General features: G+C 53.6%; 3 protein-coding genes and 1 long non-coding RNA gene across 30 annotated transcripts in view; 2 read left to right on the top strand and 2 right to left on the bottom strand.

The window, feature by feature from the left end:
• Positions 1–3256, top strand: part of THTPA (thiamine triphosphatase) — a 48065-nt gene extending 44809 nt beyond the window's left edge. For all 4 annotated transcript variants that reach the window (XM_009211229.4, XM_009211228.3, XM_009211232.4 and 1 more), the window contains 2 exons: positions 130–681; positions 2378–3256. In XM_009211229.4, the coding sequence (XP_009209493.1) occupies positions 130–681; positions 2378–2523 (698 nt within the window). In that variant the 3' untranslated portion in view covers positions 2524–3256. The remainder of the gene's footprint in view (positions 1–129; positions 682–2377) is intronic.
• AP1G2 (adaptor related protein complex 1 subunit gamma 2) lies at positions 1968–13387 on the bottom strand. 22 transcript variants are annotated; one of them, XM_009211224.4, is made up of 22 exons: positions 11227–13387; positions 10887–11095; positions 10338–10462; positions 10054–10195; positions 9841–9937; positions 9593–9669; positions 9384–9479; positions 8885–8965; positions 8325–8423; positions 8095–8150; positions 7813–7926; positions 7483–7623; positions 7351–7405; positions 7147–7269; positions 6269–6358; positions 6053–6180; positions 5727–5831; positions 5282–5405; positions 5066–5201; positions 3934–4097; positions 3617–3715; positions 3247–3529 (listed from the first exon to the last, which is right to left on the bottom strand). In XM_009211224.4, the coding sequence occupies exons 2-22, from the start codon at positions 11088–11090 to the stop codon at positions 3428–3430; spliced, it is 2358 nt and encodes a 785-aa protein (XP_009209488.3). In that variant the 5' UTR covers positions 11091–11095; positions 11227–13387; the 3' UTR covers positions 3247–3427. The 22 variants fall into 22 exon arrangements, 21 of the variants coding, with proteins under 21 accessions (XP_021796731.2, XP_009209488.3, XP_003901652.3 ...); XM_003901603.5 differs by having other exon boundaries at positions 11505–11778; XM_009211225.4 differs by having other exon boundaries at positions 10887–11091; positions 11505–11778.
• Positions 11804–22380, bottom strand: JPH4 (junctophilin 4). 2 transcript variants are annotated; one of them, XM_017961050.3, is made up of 7 exons: positions 21596–22380; positions 21304–21429; positions 20511–21060; positions 19138–19909; positions 15253–15371; positions 14376–14908; positions 11804–13484 (listed from the first exon to the last, which is right to left on the bottom strand). In XM_017961050.3, exons 3-7 carry the CDS (start codon positions 20887–20889, stop codon positions 13401–13403), a joined length of 1887 nt encoding a protein of 628 aa, XP_017816539.1. In that variant the 5' UTR covers positions 20890–21060; positions 21304–21429; positions 21596–22380; the 3' UTR covers positions 11804–13400. The 2 variants fall into 2 exon arrangements, with proteins under 2 accessions (XP_017816539.1, XP_017816540.1); XM_017961051.3 differs by lacking the exon at positions 21304–21429.
• LOC101008523 overlaps positions 22333–26426 on the top strand; it is a 42382-nt gene continuing 38288 nt past the window's right edge. For both annotated transcript variants that reach the window (XR_649577.3, XR_004185408.1), the window contains exon 1: positions 22333–22401. This is a non-coding gene — a long non-coding RNA (uncharacterized LOC101008523). The remainder of the gene's footprint in view (positions 22402–26426) is intronic.

The raw sequence follows: 26426 nt of genomic DNA, 5'->3' as shown, positions 1-26426 counted from the left end.
ATTGCGACACAGTGTGCCCCTCATAAGTTCTTCCAGGGAGGGGGTCTGTACTGAGTTGACGCCCCAGGAGCTGAGCATGAGGCTTTGCATCCTTGGGAACTCAGCAAACGTTTGTTCAACCAATTGCAGGTAGCATGGCCCAGGGCTTGATAGAGGTGGAGCGAAAGTTCCTTCCAGGGCCTGGCACAGAGGAGCGGCTGCAGGAGTTGGGGGGCACCCTGGAGCACCGGGTCACCTTCCGAGACACCTACTATGACACCCCTGAGTTGAGCCTCATGCAGGCTGACCACTGGCTGCGACGACGAGAGGATAGTGGATGGGAGCTCAAATGTCCTGGAGCAGCAGGTGTCTTAGGACACCACACGGAGTATAAGGAACTCACAGCGGAACCTACAATTGTGGCCCAGCTCTGTAAGGTGCTGGGGGCTGACGGCCTGGGGGCTGGAGATGTGGCTGCTGTCCTGGGCCCATTGGGGCTGCAGGAAGTAGCTAGTTTTGTGACTATGCGGAGTGCCTGGAAACTGATACTCTTGGGAACTGATGAAGAGGAGCCACAGCTCAGGGTGGACTTGGATACAGCCGACTTTGGCTATGCTGTGGGTGAGGTAGAGGCCCTGGTGCATGAGGAGGCTGAAGTACCAGCTGCCCTAGAGAAGATCCACAGGCTCAGCAGCATGCTTGGTGAGAGAGACAGACCCTTTTGTGCTTTTCCTGCTCCCCACTTCTCTCTTTTGGAGGCACCCACTGGACCATGTAGTAGGGGAGGGCCTCTGGATTAAAAAAATTTTTTTTAAATAGAGATGAGGTTTTGTCATATTGCCCAGGCTGGCCTGGAACTCCTTAAGCAATTTGCCTGCCTCAGCCTTCCAAAGTGCTGGGATTACAGGTGTGAGCCTCTGCGCCTGGCCTGGATTATTTTTGTAATGGGAATTGTTTTAGCAATTTTCTAAGTTTGCTTACAGTTCTGTGAAATCTCATTTTCTCTTTAACAGTAGCTAATTTGGATTTAGTCCTTCCATGTGTCTAATTCCAGCCAACCTGTCTCATTTAGTTCTCATACCTATTGCCAGATCTCCTTCAGTTTCATTTCTCAGTTCCCTGCTTTGACTCTTCCTTCCCCCAATCTTTTTTTTTTTCTTCTTCAGTCACCACTCCTCCACAAGGAGGAGTAAAAAGCCTTTTTACAAAAGCTGCCCTCTGGCAGGCTCAGACTCAGGATCTTCCGATCATGAGACTGATGCACTGCCCACTACACCAAGAGTCCAACCAATCTTCTGTCCTTTTGTTTTACAGTTACCTAGATCCTTTTAATTTGTCCTTTCAGCTTTTCATAAAGGGCAATAACATTATAGTTATGTGAGACAGTGGGGCATGATTTGGTAGATTTGTTCCCAAGCATAATTCCCTTGTAGACAGTTCATTCACACTAGTGTGGAATTTTGCACCCCATGGGGCCTTAGAGCCCTGCAGTGCCGTTTGAGCCCCCTCAGCAAACATACACTGAGTTCCTTGCTACGTGCCTAGCACACTGTCAGGCACTGACAACAGACACCAGCAATAGGCAATTCCATTCTCACCTTACGATGTAGAGGTGAGAACTCTATGTGAATCCCACCCCATGGCTATAGCTTCCCTCCTCTTCTTTCTATAGCTCTTGGTTTCTATTTGTACATCTCTGCATGTGCTTCATTACTACGCTTATGAGCTTTGGCCTGGTCTAGATGGGCTTTAATCTTTTTTTTTTTTTTTTTCTTTGAGACAGAGCCTAGCTCTGTCCCCCAGGCTGGAGTGCAGTGGTGCGATCTCAGTTCACTGCAAGCTCCTCCTCCCTGGTTCACGCCATTCTCCTGCCTCAGCCTCCCGAGTAGCTGGGACTACACGTGCTCACCAACACGCCCGGCTAAGTTTTTGTATTTTTAGTAGAGACGGGGTTTCATCACATTAGCCAGGATGGTCTCTATCTCCTGACCTCGTGATCTGCCCGCCTCCCAAAGTGGTGGGATTACAGACGTCAGCCCCTGTGCCCTGTGATGGGCTTTAATCTTGATTGTGGGACAGGGTAATAACTGAAATGAGCTGATGTTGAGGTATCCTTCATCTTCTTGGTGCCTGGGTGCCTCTTCGCCATTTCTCCTTGCTGGAGGAGAGGCTCAAGTGTGGCTTCTAGTCCCACTCTTGCCCGAAGTTGCTCTTTTAGGTCCCAGTTCCACAAGCAGGCAAGGAGTGGACTAGTGTGTTATAGAAGCTGGGTGGATGACATTCAGAACCCCAGTGTGGCTTTGGAAACATCCATGGGTCCTGGCTAGGTGGCCAGGGAGCAGAGTCAAAGTGCTTGTGGCTCTGTCCATTTCTCTCCTCGTTGTCCTTTTACCTGTAGGTGTGCCTGCACAGGAGACAGCACCAGCCAAGCTGATCGTGTACCTACAGCGTTTCCGGCCTCAAGACTATCAGCGCCTGCTAGAAGTGAACAGCTCCAAGCAGAGGCCACAGGGGACTGAAGATCCTGATAACTGCCTAGGCTAGGGGTGTCACTTCCTAGAATGGGAAGGGAACTCTGGGTCTAATGGAGTCCACTCCTGGCCCACTGTGCCTCTCCCCTCAGCGTCCCTTCTGACAGTGACTCCTCTCTCTCTAGCTCTGCCTGTTTCTTCCCCCTACTCTAAGCTACTCTTCCTTGAGCCCTCCCTGGCTGCTGCTTCTTCCCTCATCCGTCAGATGCAATCTGTGGGCCGCCCCTCTCCCCTGGCCGCTAAGCAGCCTCCATTGATTTCCGCTCGTGTTTATAGGATTTCCACTTAGCCGTGATCAGTAGTTAAGCACAGGAAAATCCCTTGCCACCCCCCTCCCTTGGTCGATGCCATTGATTCTGCCAGCAGCTCCTAAACCGCCTTACAGCTGAGTTAGACGATGAGGGGAGGCAGCAGGGATTTCCCTGCCTTGGGGTGTGGGAAATAGAAGCAAGTTGAGGAAATGGTTGGGAATCCCAGTTAGAACTCTAGAAATTCTAATCTGATTTTGCCACTGTGCCCAGCTCTGGCCCAGAGGGTAGAGTGCCGCCTGTAGAAGTTTGGGGCAAATTTGTTCCCTGACCTGAAGAGGGTTAGAAAGAACCAGCAGCCGCCCTATCCCCGCCCCTGTGTTGAGACAGGTTCTCAAGGTTCAGGGGAAGATGCATACCTCTTATGTAAGAATGCTTTTCCCTTGCTGTTATTCATACACATTTTCCACTTCAAATATACCCAAATATGGCTTTCCTCCCCTCTCAGGCTTTATTGGGCTTTATTTGTGGGAGAAGGGGGCTGGTCCCCAGTTTTTGCAGTGCAAAGCCAGAGTGCCACCTGCTGGTAGCCCTCAGGTGTAGGTTTCAAGCGGCTGGGGCCCCCTGGGGTTTGGGACACAGGAGAATTTCAGGCTGTGATGGAGACAGTTACTGCCACGATTCCACAGGCAAGTTGTTCACCTCAAAGATCTCCTGCACTGACTGGTGAAAGTGGTTGTAGGTGAGGCGCAGCTTTAGCCGCAGGGGGGCCTAGGAATAGGAGAGCGGGGACCAGGGTTAGCACCCATGACTTCTCCTATCCCTGGGTCTTGTCTTGGGGGGACTCCTGAAGCTCACCTTGTTAGGATTGAGGATTCTGAAGAGCTGGGTGATAGGAAGGCCACCCCGAGCTGGAACTGTGTTCCCACTGGGGGCCTGCAGCTGCAGCTGGAGACTCTGAGCACAGGAGTTTAACAGAGCACAGTATGGCAGTAGGTGGGGCTCAGGCAGCTCCTCTACACCCAGTGGCTCCACACCCTTTTCCTGTAACTCCCCAAGTGCTGATCTCCAGATGACTCAATCGCATCTCACACTGTCTCCCACCCACCACCTCCACTTAGTGGCCTTTTCTCCTGGAGTCCCCAGGCCACCTCTGAACCCTGATCTTTACAAACCTTGGGCACAGCAGCCTGGCAGATGAAATCGGTGACATCATCCTCTGAGGAGTTGGTGGCAGTGGCAGTGATTAACAGCAAAGCAGGGTTTTCAGGGGGTCGAATGAAAGACAGATTCAGCTGTACTCCCTCACGCTCAAACACTTTGAGATCTGGGATGGGAGCTGGAGTAGGGAGACAGAGGCAGCTCAGTGTGCAGGTTTGAGAGAACATGTTTGTTCATTCAACAAAAATTGAGTGAACACCTACTGGCCCTGCACTACTCGAGAGGCTAGTAACAAAGTAGATATGAAGATGAGGCTGGAGCTTACTGTCTAATGGGGGAGAGAAACAATGAAAAAGGGCCGGGCATGGTGGCTCATGCCTGTAATCCCAGCACTTTGGGAGGCTGAGGTGGGTGGATCCCTGAGGTCAGGAGTTTGAGACCAGCCTGGCCAACATGGTGAAACCCTGTCTCTACTAAAAATGCAAAAAATTAGCTGAGTGTGGTGGGTTGTGCCTGTAGTTTCAGCTGCTTGGGAGGCTAAGACACAAGAATAGCTTCAACCTGGGAGGCGGAGGTTGCAGTGAGCTGAGATTGCGCCACTGTACTCCAGCCTGGGTGACAGAGCGAGACTCTGTCTCAAAAAATAAAAATAAAAATAAAATAAGCAAGATAATTACAGACCATAATAGATGCTATGAAGGAAGTAAGTCATTCTAGAATAACTGGGGAGAACTGACTTAAATAGGAGCGGTAGGGGAAGGCATCTGACATTTTAGCTGAAGCCTGGAGTGAGAATGAGCTGGTCATTCGATGTGCTGGGGAAAGAACATTCCATGTAAAAAAGAACATGAAATGCCAAGGGTGGGAGGGTGTGAGGAGCTGAGAAGGGGGCAGTGAGTGGGTAGTGGGAAAGTGGTATAAGAAGGGCTGGGAAGGAAGCAGGGCCCTGTAGGCCAGAGAAAGAAGTCTGGAACAAAGGGAAGACAGGTGACCATGACTGACTTCATCCTTTTACCTCCTGAGATGGGGATGGGATGGGGGACACACAGGAAGAAGCAGGGTCCATGAGCCTCAGCCCTTGGCTTAGGAGAAGCAGCACATTTCCACCTACCTTCTCTAAGACATCTTCCTTTTGCTTAGGCTTACCTGGGGGTGGAGGTGCACAGGGAAGGTCAAGCAGGTATACCAGGGCAACTCCAGGGGAGGGGTCCAGAGGGGGAGGATGCTGGGCATCTCCAGAAGCCCCATCCAGGAGATCTAGCAGATCCAGGAGCTGTGAGGCCTGGCGGAAGGGACAGAAGGGGCAGGGCTGGGTATGAAGCTCAGCCTGTCTTCCTACCCCAGGGTTTCCAGCCTTCTCACCTGGGGCTCTGTGGGTGCTGGGGCTGCTTCTGAAAGTTGGGCTGCTGCTTTGCTTTCCTTTGCTTCCTCATCAGCCTGAGGGCCATCTCGCTCCACAAGAGGCATTTTTTCCAGGATGGCAGCCCTGAGAGGATGGAATGCAAGTGTGCCTCTGTGGTCTTTGGGCCTTTCACAAGAGGCATCTAGGATGATGACTAGGAACATGGAGCCCTGGGCACATGGTGGCTCAGAAGTTCCCTTCTGATTTCCTAAAATGACATGTTGTTGCTGATTTTCAGATGAGCAAGGAGGGTTGGAAGCCAGCTTAGCTTCAATTAACAGTGGGTGGGAAGCTCTCACCGTGGATGTGGAACACAGGTGAGGATGAGGCCCTTGTACCTACAAAAGGGCATTTGGGAGAGGGCAGGGGTTTGGGTCCCATGCTGCAGCACAGTGCTGGACACACCTCATGTGATCGTACTTCCGGAAGAGTGTGTCATACTCCACAGCCCGCTGTTGCAGCTCCACGTCCAAGCAGCTCCTGTAGATGGACACCACCTGGCGGATGCGGCTGGGCCAGTGTAGTATGTAAGTGGCAATGGCAGTGTGCCACTGCAGGATGTGGCAGGAAGGAAAGGCCCATGGAGCAGGGAAATACCCAGATTTGGCTCAAAAACAAGAACCTAAGGGCTTGGGGTTAGGGCGGGCTGGGTATATATGCCGGGAAAGAAACTCAGAAATGGGTGGGTCCAGTGAAAGGCCATCTCTCAAGGGGCTGGGACCCCTTCTTACTTATTGTCCCCTTGGAGGCGAGTGCTGAGTTTCATGAGGGCTGTGAGGGCATATCCTCGAGTGGCTGGCAGGGACATATGGGACTGCAGCACCTTTTCCAGCAATGCCAGTACTTCCTCTTCGTCCACCTTCAGACATGGATACAGTTAGTGACCCTGGTGCAAGTCCTGCCCCCCTGACGAGTCCCTCCTCAGTGTACCCCCAGTGAGGTCTCACCTGAAGGGGCTCAATCTCCTCACAGTTTCCCTCCAGCAGGAGGTCCCCATATTCCCCAATGCACCAGGCTGCCACCTGCACCAGTGGTTGCTACATGGAATAAGAAACTGCTGGGCTGGCCGGGCATGGTGGCTTACGCCTGTAATCCCAGCACATTGGGAGGCTGAGGCGGGAGGATCGCTTGAGACCAGGAGTTCAAGACCAGCCTGGGCAACATAGCGAGACCCCCGTCTCTATTAAAAAAAAAAAAAGAGAGAGAGAGAGAGAGAAAGAAACACTGCTGGGCCAGTGTCTGAGGTCCTCTCCCCACTTCCAGACATGGTAATATCCCTTTAGGCAGTACAGAGATGGTGGAGGGGGGTTGGAGGGGTGGGGATAGGGAAGTTTTGTTACCTGGCTCCCACTGCCCTCTGGTGGCCAAGCATCAGAACTACATGGCCTAACCACACAGGATGGAAATGTGAGAGGGTCCCTCCCTTGTGGAAGGTGTGGATGCTTTCTGCCCACCCTATTTAATTAACATGGAAGAGGGGGCTGTAGATACTGCCTGGCATCTGTTAATTCATTCAGCATTCAAGGTAATAATAAAACCTCATAAACACAAGAGCTTTAATCTCAAGGCAGCTCTAAGAGGCAGTCAGGGTACGTAGAGCATAAGGGAAGTTAGTCATCTGTAGTTACATAGCCAGGAGGTACCAGAGTCAGGATAAAAGCCCAGATGTTCTTAAAAACAGGGCTCTGTGCTTGGATGTCTTCTGCACTATGTAGGTAGCTGTGATCTTGAGAGAAAAATTGGAATCTAGTATAAGGAGGAGGCCGCCCAGGATGGGCAAGGGAGTGGTTGGGCAGCCCTGGGCCTGGGTAGGTGGGAATGATACCTGGGAAATGTCTTCTGCCAGGGCATTGTAGAGGCGGCGCACAGAGTAGGCATGTAGCTCCTGGGCCCCCCCAATCAGCTGGGTCAGGTTGGCCACGGCATCATCCCGCACATGGGTGCCTGCCTGGAAGGTGTGGGCATGGCCAAGTCAGTGTGGTGAATCTTGACCACTTCTGCCCAGCTCTCTGACTGGCCCCTGCCTCACCGTGGTCAGCACATGCAGGATGGTGTCTATGTGCCAGCGTTTGGTGGGAGCAAACCTAGGGGATATATGGCTCATCAGTCCTGGTACTGACCCTGCCCAGATTCTACCCTCTTCGACTCCTGGGCACCTCACCTTTCTGCAGCTAGCAGGATGCCTGAGGCACAGTCAGCCCGTAGGTCAGGCGGGCAGGACTCCAGAAAGGCCTGCAGCTCTTGCATCATGGCTCGCACATTGGAGCTATTTACCAGAGCCAGGCTTAGTTCCAGGGCCCTCCTGGCAGGAGAAAGAGGTTTCCATGCAGGTAGCCCAGGTTATCCTGGTCCATGCCTCAGCCCCTCTGCTTCCCCAGGGACCTGTCCCCCTTAGTCCTCTTACTCCAGCTGCTCTAAGCTGGCTCGAGTCTTGGCCACAAGGCACTGGGAACCTCTGCCCTGCCCTCCCGTCCCCTGTATCACTGCTCACCGGCTGAGGGAGGCATCAGTTTCCTGTAGACAATCCACCACAGTGGGCCGATGCCGCTGCACAGCACTGTGATCAGACTGCACCAGTCGAAGCAATGATGTCAGGGCTACATACCTGGTCAGGATGGGGGAGGTTCTATCACACCATGGCCATCAGCCCCCACTCCCCATCCTGTCTTGAGTATAGGGGTAAGAAAGAAATGGATCAGGAAGCTCTGGAGGAAGGAGGGCAGAGGGCCAGGGGATCAGTGGCACAGCCTAGGTAGACAGTTGGGACTATTACCTAATGTTCCTGTCACTGTTGAGTAGGAAGCGGCCAAGAATGTTGACAGCTAGAACCTATGAGAGGCAGAAGCTGGGGTCAGCCAGGAAAGAAGCAACCTGCTCAGCCATTGAGGAGTGAGAACACATTGGCGCAACATGATGGGGCTAGGAGGAAGAAACCAGCAAGCAGGACCTGTGTGGGTTAGGTGGTGGGCGGGGCCATAGTGGGAGAGGCATAAGGGATGATACCCGTAGGCCAGCTGCAGAGCGGATATCCATGATGGTGAGTACTGTCTCAAACAGGACCGCATTCCCGGCATTTCGGCTGGTGTCTGTGTTAGTGGCCACCTGAGTGGAGGAGAGAGGAGATGTATCTGCTCAGGGCCCTCCTCAGGTCTCCGTTTCTTTTGATACAGGGTCTCACTGTCGCCCACAGCTCACTGCAGCCTTGACCTCCCAGGCTTAGGTGATCCTCCTGCCTCAGCCTCCTGAGTGGCTGGGACTACAGGCACATGCCAACAAGCCCGGGTAATCCTCAGGTCTCTTGAAGGACTCCAACATGTCATCTGTCCAGCCTTCAACCATCCAACAAAGTTCCCTTAGCCTCTACTATGTGCCAGGGCCAGCCTGGGCACTGGGGCAATAGCACTAAGACAGACTGTGTCCCTTCTTCATGGAGTTCACTGTCTAGAGGAGACGGAGAGGCAATGATATGGCCACTGCACGGTGAGGAGTCAAGTGAGGGGCACCCAGGGCTGGTGGGGTCTCCAAGCAACACAGCTAACCAGTGCCCTCCTCCCAGCCCCGACCTGGGCCAGCAAGTCATTCATGGTCTCACTGCTCTCCTCGTGGTTCCGGCCCAGGATCCGAAGCAGACGAAGTATCTGGACCTGAGGTTGGGTTGAAAATTGAAAGGTGAAGGGGTTCATAGGATAAGGAGTCATGGAGCTGAGGAGAAAACTCTAACATGGAGGAGAGCACTGTGAGGGTCTGGCTCGCTCCCTAGATCCTCCCCACACCTCCTCACCTCCACAGGTCCCTTGGTCCTGGGAGGGGAACAGAGGTGTCTGAGGCCAGGGGAGTTTAGGACAGGCTTAAAAAAAAATTGTTACCAAACTGTATTTTCCTGACTTTTAGGCATTCTCTCTCCCCTCACAGGTCCTGGGATGACCTGAGCAATCCTGTGCCTGCTATTCTGCTGCCCAGGACACTGAGAGGGCCAGTGTTCTCTTGGAGGAGACCACTGGTCATGGTCTTACTGCTATGCCCTCTCTGTTCCAGGGATACAGCAGTGAAAGGTCACCCCACCTGCAGGAAGGGGTCGCTGACTCCAGATATGCTGTGTTCTGTGGAGTATCCCGTTGTCACCAGAGTCCGGAGGATCTGTACCAGCTGGGGTACCACCTGGAGGGAGGGCACAACTTTGGGCATTTGTTCTAATCCTCTCCAGCTAAAGCCCCATTCCTTCCCCACTGACCCTCTCTTCAGGCCCAGGGCCTGCCCCTTCACCAGCCCACCTTTCGGAAGTGCCTGAGGGCTGCAGGGCTTCGTTCGCAGAGCTCCGTGATCAGCGTGATGGTGCCCAGCAGGATGCCTGGGGTCAGGGTCGGGGAAGTGAATGGTGGGGGCCAGGGGCAAGAGAGTCTATTGCGTGTGTGCCTGTGTGTGTGCGCTACCCTTCTCCTATGAGCTGGTGTTCCCATCCGATTTTCAATTCTTCTGTCCACAGAGCTGAAGCAAAGGATGGGGAGCCCCACAGCCTTACCATGGTGACGCTCGTGAAGCAGGTGGACACAGGGTGGGAGGAAGACGCTGGAGAGTTCAGGGACCTTCCGGATCATGTGCACTGCAGTCAGAATAGCCTGCAGAGGTCCGGGGCCTCAGACAGGGGTCAGAGGGGATTGACCCCTGCATCTACTATATGGCACACAGCAGGCAGTATCTGCAGGAGCAAGTGCCAGGAGTCCCACCATCTCACCTTCTTGCGCACGTAGGGACTGGGCTGCAGGAGCAGTTTCTCCACCTCTGGGGCCAGGTCTCGGCACATCTCAGCAGAGCCCATGGTGCTCAAAGTGCACAAGGCCAGGCCTTGTACTGGCTGAATCCCCTGGCTCAGGTCACTGCAGGGTTTGGGAGGACGGTCAGTCAAACCTCTGAGAAAATCAGTCCTTTTCAATACCCACAACAGGCAGTCCCCTGGGATTTCCAAGGTCCCTACTCTCCCATCTCCCTGATTCCAAGTGATTGCCAGAACCCTCTCACTTCTTGATGCTGTTGGTAATGAGCAGGTGGGCATCGTGCCTCTCATCCAATAGAAGCATGGCCCCCAGGTAGCCCACCCTCTTGTCTGTGAATCTGGAGGAGGCGATCAGTTTCAGGCACTCCATCTATAGTCAAGGGGGCAAACCAGGAAGAGGCAGGGGTGAAACCATAGACACTCACATCCCTGTTCCATCTTCCTCTTTAAAACCAGATTAACCTGTGGGGCATCCTATCTCATCACTCTCCCTTCAACAAGAGGAGAAGCTTAGGAAATTCAGGCGTTAGTGGGTAGGAGGAACTAGGAGTTGAGGAGGATGGGAGAGGAAAGGAGGAGGTGCCTGTCCTAAACGAGGCTGGCCAGAGAATGAAGGGTTCAGGCCAGCTGATGACCAGCAGGGGTAGCAATGGGGAAAGAGGTTTGCAGTGCAGCCTGTGATGACTCTGAAATTGTAGAATTTTAAAAACCAGGGCATAAACAGGTGAGAGAGTCTGTGACTCTGCCCCACTAGCCCTCATCAAGCTCAGGAGGGAGGTATTCCTGGCCAGTACCTGTCCAAAGTGGGCGGGGTAGCCCAACATGTGGACGTAGAGCAGTTTGGCCAGCTGCCGGTGCCTGTGCACTGGGTCCCCATCGCGGAAGGAGGCCCGGATGTGGGCGCACTCCTTTTGGATCACCTCCCGCTCCTGGGCCTGAGTCTTGGCCCCGCGAATCTCTTCGATGAGGTCCTGAAGCTTCAGCGAAGGCGCCACCATTCTGACTGGCAGAGTCCGGGAGTGAAGAAACACTCTCTGGCCGGGCGTGCCTGGGTTTTCGGCCCAGGCGCGTCCTGTGTCAGGACCCTAAGAGCCCAGGTCCCACAGGTACCCTAAAATTGCTCCCGCATTTTACCTTTCCCGAAGTAGGTCTCCAAATTCCGCGACCACCCCGCCGCCCGAGAAGCCCACTACGCATGCGTCGACACCCTACCGGCGCCCCTTCCTATTGAGCATGCGTTGGAGCCCCACCTATTTCTCCCGTTTCCTCCCCCTACCTGGTACCCCATCCCTAGCTCAGCCATTGCTTTCTTTCCACGACCCTCCGCTGTTTCTTCCGCGAGCTTTCTCCCCCGATTTCCATCTCAGGCAGCGACAGCGACAGCCTGCCTACCCCCAGGACTCCAGCCTCACCTGGCTTCTGCCTCAACTCCGCTCCTCTGCCCCCCAGTGCTTCCTGGTACGGGGCCGAGCAGGGGTTGGTGATCCGTGCGGTCCTTCCCTCTCCCCGCCTCCACCACGGGACCCCGCCCTCCTGGGCCGACTGCAGAGCCTTCCTGAATCCTCTGACCTCGAGCCTCAGGCTTTAGCGGACAGACAGCATGATAGGCCTGGAGTTCTTCAAGAGGCCTCCTCGCACATCCTCACCACCCGGAGAGCCTCAGTTTGGATTTGAAGCCATCGCACCCCAAAGGAGATGACAATCCCCCCCCTTTTTTGAACTTTTTTATTAATATATTTTTTTTTTGTTAAATTTCTTTGTATTTTTTTCCTGCAAGACTTGGTGTTGGCGGCACTGTTGTAGTTTAACTTCAATCCCAAATTCCATGAAATAGAAATCAGAAGTAAAGGTTGAGAGGGGAGGAAGGAGGGAGGCAAGCCAAGGAATAAACAGAGTTTGACTAGAAAAAAAGAGGGTATGTGTGGTGGGCATTCCCGGGCAAGGCCATTCCTTGAGGGAGGGGGTTGGCAGGCAGCTTGCCTCTGCCTCATGCAGGGGAGGGAGGAAAGATCCCCTGGGGACCCTACAGTCCCCTCTTCCTAGGGCTTCCTGCTCCCAGGGGAAAAACTAATACCAGAGAGGGATCAGCCACAACCTCAAACAGGGCTCTCCACCCACCTGTCACCCAGGTTTGACTCCCACCTCTGCCCTGCCTGGGAAGCATGTGAGATCAGCTTTCTTTGATCCCCTCCTTCTGTTGTTTTCCCATTTCACAAGATTCTGATGTGAAGGGGGAAGGGACATAACCCATTTTGAGACTACTAAACTTGTCACAGCTTCTGCTTCCTTGTGAGCTCCTGTTATCTTGTCTGGTCCTATCCCCAAGAAGTGCCTCCCCCGACCACAACTCCCAGAGTTGGGGTGTGGGGGCCTTGCTCAAGTGCCTCTAACCCTCTGCAGTAGAAATGTCTTCTTCAGGCCCCTTAGGAATTTAATCAAAGGCCACAAGTGAGTCCAGACCAACCAAATAAACTATTGTGGGGGAGACAGAAGGGTGGGAGAAGGCAGTGGCAAAGTCTGGGCGGGGTGGACTTGACTGCATTGGATATTCTCTGTTCCTTTACACGTTGCTCTTGGCATGGCATGCCACCAGAGGGGGCTGGAGGAGGGGCTGGCCGATGAGGAGAAAAAGAGGGAAATGGTAGGGAGTTATTCTACTTTTCACTTCCCTTCTCTCCCTCAGGGAAGGATGGAATTGGGCAGGAACCCAGCTCAGTGCTTGGAGGTGAGCTAATAGCCTCCAAGATTAGAGGTGGAGGATGCACCTCCTGCAGCTTTTTCACTAGGCCTCAGAGGGACAGCAGGCCCCTCAGGCTAGGGAGCCACAGCAGCGCAGCCAGTCCCTTGCCCGGCATTCAATCACTCCTTCTTCATTTTCTTCCTCCTCCTCTCCATTCAGCTTCCAGGAGTCTCCTTAGGACACCAAACCCCCACCCGCATCGAAGTTGAGGTCTAAAGAAAAGGTGGGAGGGCGTGGGGCAATGGTCTGACTTAGATTTGTGTGTCTCAGAGAAGACAGCAACTCTGAGAGAGAAAAGCCCTTCATATGTAAACAATCTAGAGAAAGAAGGGGTTGGAATGGGGAAGGGAGTGAGGAATACAGAGACAGATCCAGAAGAAATGAGATAATCTGAAAGAAGAGAGGGAAAGAGAAAGCGAGAGAAAAAAAACAAAGGAGCACAGAAAAGAAAGGAAGAAGAGAAAGAAAGATAGGAAAAACACAGCCAGGAAGAGGAGAAGAGAAAAAAGGCAGGTCAAAGGGGTGAAGAGGCACGCAACCAAAGCCAGAACCAGGCCAGGAAGTAGCCTCAGGTGAGGAGCTGGGAGAACAGGAACGCCAGGCTGAGGTCCAGGAGGGCCACGGCTCCCACCACCAGGGGGTTGGCAGCTCCCTAGAGAGACAGAGGGGGAAGCAGACTCAGTCCCCAAGGACAGTGCCCACCTTCCTGCCCTGGCTGAGGTGGCAGAGCTGAAGGGTCTCAGGTACCTCCCTGCAGAGCCTGGAGCAGGGGGATCGTCAACATTTGTTTTGGATTGCAAAACCCTGTCTTCTCCCAGGCAGGGCCCCACCTTTCCTCTGGCACCTTCAATACAGGGACAGCCCTTCCACCTCCTCCCTCTAGTCCCCTCCCATCAGCATATCATGTGTCCCAGGCAGGAGGTGCCTGGCCTTAGTAGCAGACATTGGCAGCAGCAGCCAGTACTGCAGCAACGCAGAGGGATGAAGGGGTGAGGATGTGGTTGCTAGGAAACAGAAGGCCTAGAGCCCAATCAGAGTAGAGGGTTCTGGGGACACTCCGCCTCTCCCAGTTTTCTGCCTTCTTCCCTATTTCAACTTCTTCCCAGGAGAGGGAGGGAGAGTCAGGGTAGGGAGGGAACAATCTTTTCCTTTTTTATTTCTGGGCACCAAAGAGAGAAAGTGCGGAGGTGGGGGTGGGGGTGGAGTAGGAAACTGAGAGCTGGAAATGATATGGAAGGAGAACGGGGGAAAAATATTCTGGCTCTCCCATTGATTATTAGTTTATAACCCTGGGCAAGTTACTCTAAGTGCTCTGGGCCTCAGTTCCCCCATCTGTCAAATGAGGGAGTAGGCTTGTAGGCGTGTAAGGTTCCTTCCAGCTCGAGCACCCTCTATTTTTTTGAGGTGGGATGTGGTCCAAGACTGGCCAGGCAGAGGAAGCTGAGTGGAGATAAAAAGCCCCCTGGCGATCAGACGGGTCTGGAAAGGGTGGGAGGCAAGGCTTTGGGAGAAGAGGACACACAGCAGGGACAGAGGATCTCACCGGCTGGGCAGGCCTCTCGGTTGCAGCAGGCTCCCCGAGTTCTTCTGTCAGGCACCCAGCATCAGGACCCCTCGAGGACGAGCCCCTCAGGACCAGCATAGCGATGGGCTCAGGCTCCGTGCCTGCTGGGGCCCTCAGCAGGGGCAGGGGCTCTTCATCCTCCCCCTCCTCCTCTCGAAGACTTCCTGAACTGTCGCTGCAGCCTCCAAGGAGTGGGGAACCGTCTCTGGGCCCTGGCCCTTGCATCCCAGCCTCATCCTCAGCCTCATAGCCAGCTAGTTCCTCTGCCTGTGCGCCTGGCCCCCCCCACTCCTCAGGCCAAGCTTTGGGGCTGGAGAAGGGACCCTGGTCCCCTCCAGGAGGCAGTGGGCTCCGGCAGGCAGGGGGTCGCCAGGGTTGGCGGGAGGAGGCAGGACTGCTGGGCAGTTCAGGGGATCCCTCTGAGGGAGTCAGTCCGTTCTCATACACCCCAGGGCTGTCCTCATCCAGGGGCTCCGTGTCGGAACCTTCTGAGTCCTGCCTGGGTCTGCGGCCTGGGTAGGGATAGCTGAGAATCAGAGGGGCCTAACTGGCCTTGGGCTGGAGTGGCTGCAGCTTTCTTTATTCCTGATTGGGCACTTCCCAGGACTTTGGAATTCCCAGGCTCATAGCCTGTCACTGCCAGACTCCAAACCCCCCATTAACCTACTGCATACATTCCCAAGTCCCACTCCCCAGACTACCAGGTCTGGCCCCCACCCTGTGTTCCTTGCACCCTCATTCCTTGTTTATTCCCATCCCCGGTTCCCTTGCAGGGCTTCTCATCTGTTTCCCCACACCTGAGTCTCTCTAGCTTCCTAGGGGCCTCACTCCCCTCCCCCCAGCTCCCATGCCTCACCTGGGGCCTCTAGCATGGGCTGCAGGTCCTGGGCTATCAGTTTGGCCATTCGAGCTGCCTCCACAGCCTTCTCAGCGACACTGCTGGCTGCCACTGCCTTTAGGAGGGCATCTGCTGCCCTGTTGGATCCAGAGACAGGGACTTAGCAGACCTTCCCCCACTTCAAATTAGCCCCTGCTCAGATGCTCCAGCCCCCTAGCCCCATCACCTCTATATCATATCCTCCTCTCTTCTGGAGTTTTCACCCTTCCCCACACTCTGCCAGCTGCTTCCCTTCCTGGCAGGCCAGGGCAGCTCCCATTCGGTTTCCTCCCCCTGACCTGGGCTGCATTTGCCATCATCACACCCTCCTGCTCCTCTCACAACCTTCTACTGCTACGTCCTGTAGTAACACTTCTTCCAGTTGCAAGGGCCAGGACCTCCTGGAACTCTGTCATTCCATTCCTGTCCTGCCCCCCTCCCAGTGACAGTTGAGACCTCACTCTTTTAGCACATCCCCTGCAGTCCCGCTTGGTGCTTACGAGCTATACCTACCACCTTCTTTGCAGTTAGCACCTCCTCTTGTTACTAACCCCTCTCACCCCCTGGAGTCACAGGCCTCTCTGTGGGGTCCAGCGCAGGGTCCTGTACTTTGATCCTCCCTTCCAAGCAGCTTTGTCCCTGCCCCGTTCCCTTGTTCAGAGCCACTGTCTCCCTCATATTAACAGTCTCTACCTCCCTTTCCCTTTCTACCATCTCTTTTCCTTATTATTAATCCTATCTCTACCAGTGCAGATTTCCTAGCATGAGAATTTCCTATCTTGCGTTCCTTCGGCCTCTTCTGTTATCACACTGTTCTTCACCCCGTCACTGCTACCACCCCACTGCCCCCGCTCATGCTTTTCTGAGCTCTGGAACTGGAGTAAGAGTGGGTCTCCCCTTTCGGTAATGATCCCGTCCCCTCTCCCTACTAATATGCATGCTTTCTCACCATTGCGACTACACTTCTGGCTAAACCCTTAGTCTCCCTTCCACACCCCCTCCCACTTTCCCTGCTCCTTAGGTGCAGGCAGTCTGGGAGTCTGATCAGTCTTTCCCCACTGTTGTTTCTCAGTTCTCCCTCTGATGTCAGATGCTTCATCAGTTTTCTCTTCCCTTTCACCCTCTGCTGTTAATCATAGATGCCTTGTCCTTAAATGAGTTCTGTAATTCCGAGGGTAGGACACAAAGGAGCTGAGAAAGAGTCAGATGAGCTTGCCGTGGGCTTGAATGGATCATACCCCATGACTTCCTGTGGTCACAGGCCTGTTCTCTCTGGCTTAGGAAGGCAGTCTGGTATGGGGGTGGGGAAGAGGATGGTGATATCTACTGTGCATATTCTTAGTCCATAGCCTCTTATTTATGTTCTTTGGGAGCTATGATTAGTCCCTTCTCCTCAAACCTGGTGGGTCAAAGATCTTTAGAGCCTGTTGGGAGGGATCTCAGATAACGTGGTTCTTCTGTCTTAGAGACTTTCTGACTCTATATGACTAGCCCTGTCCTGAAACTGAGCTGGTCTCAGGGTGCACAGCAGGCACATGTGCAGTCTCCTGCCTCTGGCCTTTCAGTGGGGCAAAGTCAAGGAGAAGGTGGACAGGGCTGTCAAGGGCACCTGTTGAGCCATGAGCATGAGGATCATGGTCTTGGGTTGTATTGAGTTATTTTGGTGGCCTGAAACTGGTGCACTGATGAGGCCTGTTTTTGTATATGAAGAGTATGGATGATCAAGTCCTATTCAGTAGACTTAGTCTGTGCTCAGGCCTCAGACTCATGCCAGGGTCAGGCTACCTGGCAGAGGCACCTGCTGCTGAGGCTCTGCTGTTTCCATGGCAGCTGGCAGCCAATCAGGATTGCCAGGCCTGTTGCTGGGGAGACCAACCAACCTCCTCCCACTGCCTGATCCTCTAGTTACTGAGATCAGTTTTTCCTGCACATGTCTCCACCCTATCTAGCCTAAAATGTTCCCTGGTGCTCTGCCCTCCCCCTTCCCTGGCTTAAGGCCCTGGGCTCTAACATCCAGACTCCCAGACACATCTATAGATGCACATTCTCTGACTCAAACGTCTACTCTGCATTTGGCATGTTTATATTCTTTCTTTCTCTCTCTCTCTCTCTCTCACACACACACATACACACACACTCACTCACTGTGTCACCCATTATGCAAACTCATTTAAGCATATCTGGACATATCCTGATCTCTGATCTCTGAAGAAGTCTCAAATTTAAATGAAATCCCCCACCCCTTTAAAAGAAAATCCAATATGTGAAAATTCAAATATGTGAGTTGTATAAATAAGGGGTCTATGAATCTCATTACAAGTGGATTTTTGGCTTCTTTTAGATTTTTTTTTTTTTTTTTTAGACTGGCTTTCGCTCTTGTCACCCAGGCTGGAGTGCAGTGGCGTGATCTCGGCTCACTGCAACCTCCGCCTCCCAGGTTCAAGTGATTCTCCTGCCTGAGCCTCCCGAGTAGCTGGGATTACAGGCACCTGCTACCACACCGAGCTAATTTTTGTATTTTTAGTAGAGACAGGGTTTCACCATGTTGGCCAGGCTGGTCTCGAACTCCTGACCTCAGGTGATCCACCTGCCTTGGCCTCCCAAAGCACTGGGATTACAGGCGTGAGCCACCGTGCCCGGTCTTCTTTCAGATCTCTGCTATCTAATTCAGTAATTACAAACCATTTGTGGCTATTAAGCATTTGAAATGTGTCTAGTCTGAATGGAAATGATGTGATTTAAGTGTAAAATTTAAGGGGCAGTCCCATGCTGCCCACCTTGCTGCTCACCTCGCTGCGCGGGGAGTCTTGCTTGCTGCCCAGGGAGTTGCAGATTTCAAAGACTTAGTTCAAAAAGAATTTGTAAAATATCTTAATAATTTTACACTGGTTACCAGTTGAAATGATAATATTTGGCTATATTGGTTTAAAGAAAAATATTATTAAAATTCATCTCACCTGCTTCTTTTTATTTTCTATTCCTTTGTTTGTATGGTTTTTTATTTTTTAGAGACAGGATCTTGCTATGTTGCCCAGGCTGGTCTTGATGGGCTCAAGTGATCCTCTTGCCTCTCAAGTAGCTGGGTCTACAGGTGTGTGCCACAATGTCTGACTTCTTTTTATTTTTTAATGTGGTTACTAGGAGATTTAAAACTACCTATTTGACTTATATTATATTCCTGCTAGACAGCACTGCTTTAGATAGCAAGGTTCCTGATGCAAGGAAATGTAATTTGATTTACATAAAAGTTTGATTTACAGGGAAGCCTCCTCCCTTCAAACCTCCTATCAGTTGGGTAAAAGAAGGCAGAGGGGGCAAAACTGGGAGAGACTATGTTTTCAGGTGGATAAGTCAGCGGTACAAATTAGACTTCCCAAAGGCCCAAGGCTGAAATGGTGTCAGGCTGGGATGTGGTTAGGAAGGGACAGTCCCTCTTCCACCCAGGGCTGATGCTCCCAGCCTGAGGCCTGAAGACTGGATCAGCTGCAAGAGGAGGAAGACTAGGGACATGTTTTGAGTTCCAAGAGATTTCTGGGCCTGCACAAAACAGGTTCCTTGCTACTCCCACACACAACAATGGATTCCATAGACACATCTCTACACAAAAGACACCGAGACACATTTACAGTCTTACACCACCTCCCTCAAATACCCAGCTACCCACAGTTACACCCACATCCACCTGTAGCCTCGGATATAAACACCGAGAATGCCCAGGGCTACAACTGCCTGGCCTTAGGCTTGCTATTCCCCACCAAGCCCTAGGCCTTAGGCCTTGGTCCTCCCTTAGGCACACCCCCCTTCCCGGTCCCCAGCGCACCCCCTCCTCTTAGTCCAGCTTTGCCCTCTGAACTGGACGCCCACCTGGCAGCGGCGACCTCCTGGCGCTGACGGGCAGCGCTCACGGCTCGACGGGCGCCCTCGACAGCCCTGTCCACCTTCTCCTTAACTTTGCCCCGCCGAAGGGCCAGAGGCAGGAGGCTGCGGACGCGCCCTCCGTGCACCAGCCGGTTGCGCTTGTACTTGCCCTCCTCGCGGGAGCCGTCGGGGCGGGTGGTGCGCCCGTAGCCGTGCCGCCGGTTGCCCAGCCACTCGCCCTCGTAGCGCAGCCCGTTGGAGCGCTGGCTCACGCCGAAGCCGCTGCGCCGGTCTGCGCGCCACTCGCCCGCGTACACTTCTGTGGCCGAGCCCTCGATGAGGGCGGGCGGTGCTGCGGCCGGGGGTCCGCTGGCCTCCGAGCCGGGCGGTCCGGTGCTGCCCACCTCGCTGCTCACCTCGCTGCGCAGGGATCCTCGCTTGCTGCCCAGGGAGCTGCGACGTCCGCCGGCTCGGAGGCCGCTGAGCAGCAGCGAGCGACGAAAGAATCCGCCGGTTGCCGGAGTGCGCTTTCGGGAGGACGCGCCGTCGGCGTCCCCGGGCCCGGCCAGCACGAAGCCGCCCCGGGAGCCCGAGGCGGGGCTGCCTCCCTCGTCGCCCGGCAGGGGCAGGGGTGGGGGTGGCGTCGGGGGGTCGCTGTGGCCGGAATCCAGGGAGGTGCGGCGGGGTGAGCGCAGCAGCGCCGCCTGATGGTAGGGCACACTCTGGCGCACCCCGTAGCCGTGGCGCTTCCCGGCCTGCCACTGGCCCTGGTAGGTGCCTGCGGGCGGTGGAGGGGTGGGAGAAAGAGTCAGGCCGTGCAGCTGGGCTCCTTGCGCCCCAAGTCCCAAGCCCCCCTGGAAGCCCAAGCGTCAGGCGGGAGAGGTGGAGGCGGTTAGTGTGGAGGTCGGGGAAGGGCACTGGGAGCCGGGGACAGGCCAGGCTGGGCGGGAAAGTGTGGAAGAGCAGAATGAAGACGGGCAGGTAGCAGGAGCCCTACGTAGATTTTGGCAGTGCGGGTAGACAGGGGAACGGGGAGGGCCCGGCAGGCGTGCGAAGGACAGGCCGGTGGGGGCGTTTAGATAGGCAAACAGGACTCTGAGTGGCACGCAGAGAGCAGAGGTGTTGGGGACAGGCAGGTAGAGAGGGAGGTGTGAGGACAGGCAGACAGGGAAGGGATGAGGGAGAAGCGAGCAGGAGACAGACAATTAAGGAAAGCATAATCATCGTGGGAGAAAGCAGAAATTGGGGCTGGAGGTCACATCGATGTGGGGCGGGGGACAGATGGATGGGCGCAGGGGCGCAAATGGAGGGCGAAGGCGCAAGGCTAGGCAAGGCGCACGCGGACGAGCAGACAGACACTAGTGGGCCGGGTCCCGCACCTCCGTCGGAGTAGGTCTCGGTGCCGTAGCCGTCCTGGAAACCGTCCTTCCAGAGCCCGGCGTAGCGCAGGCCGGACACGCTTTCCCACACGCCGCTGCGCCCCTTCAGCCCGCCCAGCCACTCGCCGCGGTACGTCCAGCGGCTCTTGCGCTCCACGCCCAGCCCTTCGCGCTTGCCCTGCTGCCAGTGGCCCTGGTAGCTGTGTCCACCGGGCCCCGTGAAGACGCCCAGTGACTCGAAGCCGTGTGCCCAGCAGCCGCTGTACTCGCCCTGGGCGCCGGGGCCCGTGCACACGCCGTAGCCATGTGCCCGCCCCGCCTCCCAGCCCCCCACGTAGCAGCCCCCGTCGTCAAAGTCGAACTTGCCCCCGGGGGACATGCATGTAGTTGGCGCGGCCTCAGCCCCCCGGCGGCTCAGCGCATCCTGGGGCTGGAGAGCCGGCTGGGGGCCTTGGAGCCGGGCGAGGTCTGGGGGCGGGGGCAGTTAGACCGGGGCCGGGCGGGGGGGCCCCAGCGAGGGCAGGCAGGGCCGGACCCTCATCCTGAGTGGCTGCGGAGAAAGAGGGAGGGGGGCAAGTGGCGAGAGAGGCCCCTCCTCTTTGCCCGCCGCTCCCTGGCCCGGTGGCTCGGGGCATCAGCACCGCCCCCCAATCCACCCCCCTCCTTCGGCAGCATTTTCCAGCAGCTCCCAAGCTTGGGGGGCATGGGGGCTTCCCCCATTTCTGTTTTTGTGGAGCGGGCCCCTCCCAGGACTTGGGGCCCCAACCTCAAGCGGGAGTCCCAATTCTCCAACCTAGAACCCCGAAGTGTCGAGTGTGGATGGCAGTTTGGGGGTCCTGAGAGGGGGCTGGGCAGAATCGTAGGGCACCCGTTTCCCTGGCTGCTGTCAGGACCCCTCTGTCCCGGTTCTTCGGCGTCTCTGGCAAAGGGATGGGGGTGGGGGTAGAATATGTAGCGGGGAGATCGGACCAAGGTGGGCAGACGGTTTTTCGGGGGCAAAGGATGGGGCCCAGGGGAGGTTCTGCAGGGGAAAGGCCAGGGTGGGGACGGGCAGAGAGGCAGAAGGGAGGGGGCAGGCTACTCACCATGTGGGCTGGGGCTCAGGCTGCCTCCCCGGCACAGCATCCATGGCAGGATACCTCCACTCCCACCTCGCCCGGACAAGCCAAGCCCCCTCCCCTTCCGGAGAGACTGCTCCAACCCAGAGAGGAAAGGTGGGGGAGTCCGGAGAGTCCCCTCTCTCCCCGCTGGAGGAGCAGGCTGGGTGGGGGGGGCGAGGTAGTGGCAGGGGTGGGGGAAGATGAGAATAGTGTAGGGGAAAAAATCTGCCTTGGATGGAGATAGGGAAGAAGAGCTGGGAGCTGGATGCAAAGGGGGAGGGGGCTATCAAAAGGGGGTGTTTTTATTATTTTGTTCTTCTTATGGTTGGGAGAGGAAAAATAAATCAAAATTCCGATTCCATCCCAGCACAAATCAATGTTTGCTCCATCCCAGCATCACGGGGGAGGCTGGGCCAGGCAGATTTAAAGGGGCAGGGAGAAAAGAAAAGAGAAGAGGGTGGGTAGAGGAGGATACGGTGAAGAAGAGATAGAGGCAGTGATGCGGGTTGTGGTGGGGTCCCCAAGCAGAAAAGGATGGGTGTCCGCTAACCCTTCGGTGAGGGAGGAGGCAGGCAGAGAGGAGAAGGAGATGCACTGAGACCCCCAGGGAGGAGAGAAATCCTGGCATGCGGGCTGGGAGTGGGGCGAGGCGGAGGGGAGGGAAGAGGAGCGAGGGGGAGGAGACTGAGTTGAAGATGGGGAGGCAGGGGGAGGCTGAAGCCGGGCGGGGGAGGAGAGATGCTGGCGAGGCTGAGAGAGGGTGAGAAGAATACAAAGAAAGAGGTGCAGGGGTGAGCACTAAGGAGGGGGGAGATGCAGCCTGAGAGGGAGGAAGGCGGGGAGACCCATTCTGGGGCTGGGGAGGGATGACAAGGAGGAGAGAAGCAGGGGAGGAGGGAAGAAGGGGGGAAGAAATAGATATGGAGACTGAGAGAGAGAAATAAGGCTCGTGAAGGGAGGGAGAAAGCTCTGCAGAGGGAAGGGCAGGCGTGGGTATAGAGATCCAGGCAGGAAGAGCCCAAATAGAGGCAGGAGGGCCGGAAGTGGTGTTTGTGGGGCCCTAGGGAGAAAGATGAACCTGCCAGCTGCTTGGACTGAAGCCAGAAATCTTTGGGGCATGGATGCAGGTGTCCACTGAGTCCACTATCTTCCGGAAGAAACCACTGGAGGGGGACCAGGAGGCTCACGCTCTTGCACTTTCTGAAGAAGCCTGAAATGGGACCTTGTTAGGAACGCGGGCCCCATCGATGCTTCTCCAGGCCTCCCCATCCTCCATCCCTACCACCAATTTCTCCCTGGGTTGTCTCTCTGAAGGGGAAGAGGGTTTATTGCTTTTGAATGGGGAGGAGGGCATCATGCTTGGTGATGGCATGAAGATCCCAGGGCTTTAGAATCTTTTCTTTTGCAAACCTTGAGGCAAAGACACATAGACATGTTTGGGAGGTCCCTTATTGTGGCAAGGCCCCCTCCAGCCCACCACCCCTCTGTCCTGTCCTCTCACCAGAGGGCCAGCACATCCTGACCTTGCAGTTTACAGACAGAAGTAGGCACACACTGTCTTCCCTCTCCCCTTAGTTTACTTAGACTCTGCATCTAGTTCTTTCCCTGCCTCTAAGCCTTTAGGAAGGAGGATACTGTGTCCAATTACATGCGACAGTACATAGTCAAATGCACTCAATTGCCCCTATTTTCATACACAGCTTGGTCCACCACTCCTCCTCCACTGCATCACCATTTTACAGAGAAGAGAACTAAGGCCCAGAGGGGAAGTCATTCACCAGAGGTCATACAACAGAACTGGCAGAGCTAGGAGTAGAACACTAGACTTCAGACCATTTAAGCCCTGTAATTCCTGCCAGGATTCCATGAACTTGGGGACCCTCCCTTAGACTCAGGGCCTCCATTTTGAGTACTTTGGTAAAATAAACAGCATGAGGTTTGGAATAAATAGGGATTTCCCTTGCATCATGTCTTTCCACAATTTATGAGGTTGGAGAAATGTAAAATTTAAGCCTCCAGGAAAGGGACCACATCTTCTAAGTGCTTAGCATAGAACAGGTCAGCTGTGGGTCCACTTGGGGCATGACTGTTGATGGAGAGTTTATTCATTTATTCATTCACTCATTCCTCTATTTATCAAGTATCTACATAGTTTACTGAGTACCACCCACATAGCCAAGTGCTAGAGACACAGTGGTGAACACTGTGGGGCCTGCCCTCATGAAGTTTACTATCTAGTAGTGAAGACAGACAACCAACAAGAAATTCTAGTGTGGTTAGTGCCACAAGTTTGTGGGGTAGGAATAGGGAATAGAGATGGAATTCACCTGAGGCTGGTGCCCTAGAGAAAGAGGCATTTAAGATGAATCCAGAAGGGAGTTCTGGGGCAGGCCAAGCTATGTTGCTCACCCCTAGATATTCAGCCTACAGTGTCAGCCTTTCCTTCTCCACACAGTGCCTTGTCCCACTCCACCCCTAAAATTCCCCTTTTTTCCAGGAGAAAGGGAAAACAAGAAAAGAAAAACCAATGTATGGTCCTGGAACACCCACGCCTTGTTTCTTAGGGAGAAGAGGTGACAGGGATAAGTGGAAGTTGGAATGTGATGCCTTGTTGGACGCTATACTGTCTTCTGAGCTGCAAATTAAGTGTAGGGTCCAATAAAGTCCTGAAGAAATCTCTGACAGAAGTGCCCCAGAACATGTGGGATGCACAGTCCCAGAGCCGCCCCCATGTCTACCTGAGTGAGTTAGCCTTCCAGCCCCTTTCTGTTCTTTCCCTACAGGCTCTACAACTCCCTCTTTCAGGGCAGGGGCACTTTTTTTTTTTTTTCTCCAGAGAGTGCACTGGTTTGTTTTGCCACAATTTACCAACATTCAGGTGTCAGAGAAAAGGGAAGTAACGTTCGACGGAGCGGCTCGGTGCTTGGAGCCAGGTACTGTGCTTGGCATGCCATCTGTATGACCTCATTCCATCCTCACAGCAAAACTGTCCCTGTGAGCGGTCCAGGCTGGAGGCCTGGAGCTAGGTTTCCAAAGATGGTCAGACCTATGTCTGAATCCTAACTCTATCTGCCACCTACTAGTTGGGTGAATCTGAGCATATTACCTAACTTTTCTGAGCTGCAGTTAGTTTATCTCTAAAATAGGAATATCACAATCTACTTCATGCCTTATTTTGAGGATCAAAATGATCATGTATGAAGTGTAAATATGCATAATATGTATAAAAATATAAGGAGGGAAAGGCCGGGCGCGGTGGCTCACGCCTGCAATCCCAGCACTTTGGGAAGCTGAGGCGGGTGGATCACGAGGTCAGGAGATCGAGACCACAGTGAAACCCTGTCTCTACTGAAAATACAAAAAATTAGCTGGGCGCGGTAGCTGGCGCCTGTAGTCCGAGCTACTCCAGTGAACCCGGGAGGCGGAGCTTGCAGTGAACTGAGATCGCACCACTGCACTCCAGCCTGGGTGACAGAGCGAGACTCCGTCTAAAAAAATAAATAAATAAATAAAATAAAAAATAAAAGGAGGGAAAACCACTTGGCATAGTGTCCAGCACATAGTAAATGCCCAGTAAATAATGGCTTGAAAATTAGATTGGCATTATGCCAGTTTTATAGGTGAGAACTCGGGGACCCAGCAGTTCCTTAATTTGCTTCATGTTGCCCAGCTAATATATGGCAGCCCTTGGAGCTTGATATATATCAGACTCCCAAGTTAGTATGCTTTAACAAATGCAATTTTGGGGGTCTTGTTTATAAAAGTAAAACATGCTCATTGTAGAACAGGAAAATACAGCACAATATCAAGAATAAAAATTAAAACCACCTATAGTCTCGCTGTATAACAGTTTAGTATATTTTTATATAGTCTTCTATGTACTTTTAACATAATTAATTAAATGGTGCATATACAATTTTGTATCCTACTTATTCACTTAGTTTTCATTGTAAGCATTTTTTTTTATTATTACACTTTAAGTTCTGGTATACATGTGCAGAATGTGCAGGTTTGTTACATAGGTATACATGTGCCATGGTGGTTTGCTGCACCCATCAGCCTGTCACCTACATTAAATATTTCTCCTAATGCTATCCCTCCCCTAGTACCCCCACCCCCCAACAGGCCACAGTGTATGATGTTCCCCTCCCTGTGTCCATGTGTTCTCCTTGTTCAACTCCCACTTATGAATGAGAACATGCAGTGTTTGGTTTTCTGTTCTTGTGATAGTTTGCTGAGAATGATGGTTTCCAGCTTCATCTGTGTCCCTGCAAAGGACATGAACTCATCTTTTTTATGGCTACATAGTATTCCAAGGTGTATATGTGCCACATTTTCTTTATCCATTCTATCATTGATGGATATTTGGGTTGGTTCCAAGTCTTTGCTATTGTGAATAGTGCCACAATAAACATACGTGTGCGTGTGTCTTTATAGTAGAATAATTTATAACCCTTTGGGTATATACCCAGTAATAGGATGACTGGGTCAAATGGTATTTCTGGTTCTAGATCTTTGAGGAATGGCCACACTGTTTTCCACAATGTTTGAACTAATTTACACTCCCACCAATAGTGTAAAAGCGTTCCTATTTCTCCACATCCTCTCCAGCATCTGTTGTTTCCTGACTTTTTTCTTTTTTTTTTTTTCTTTTTGAGACGGAGTCTCGCTGTCACCCAGGCCGGAGTGCTGTGGCGTGATGTCGGCTCACTGCAAGCTCTGTCTCCCAGGTTCACGCCATTCTCCTGCCTCAACCTCCCGAATAGCTGGGACTACAGGCAGCTGCCACTACGCCCGACTAATTTTTTTTTGTATT

This window comes from Papio anubis, chromosome 7, assembly GCF_008728515.1.
Source record: "Papio anubis isolate 15944 chromosome 7, Panubis1.0, whole genome shotgun sequence".
Classification (NCBI taxonomy): Eukaryota; Metazoa; Chordata; class Mammalia; order Primates; family Cercopithecidae; genus Papio; species Papio anubis.
Note: the sequence above shows the minus strand (reverse complement) of the source record. Positions and strands in the feature narration are given on the sequence as shown.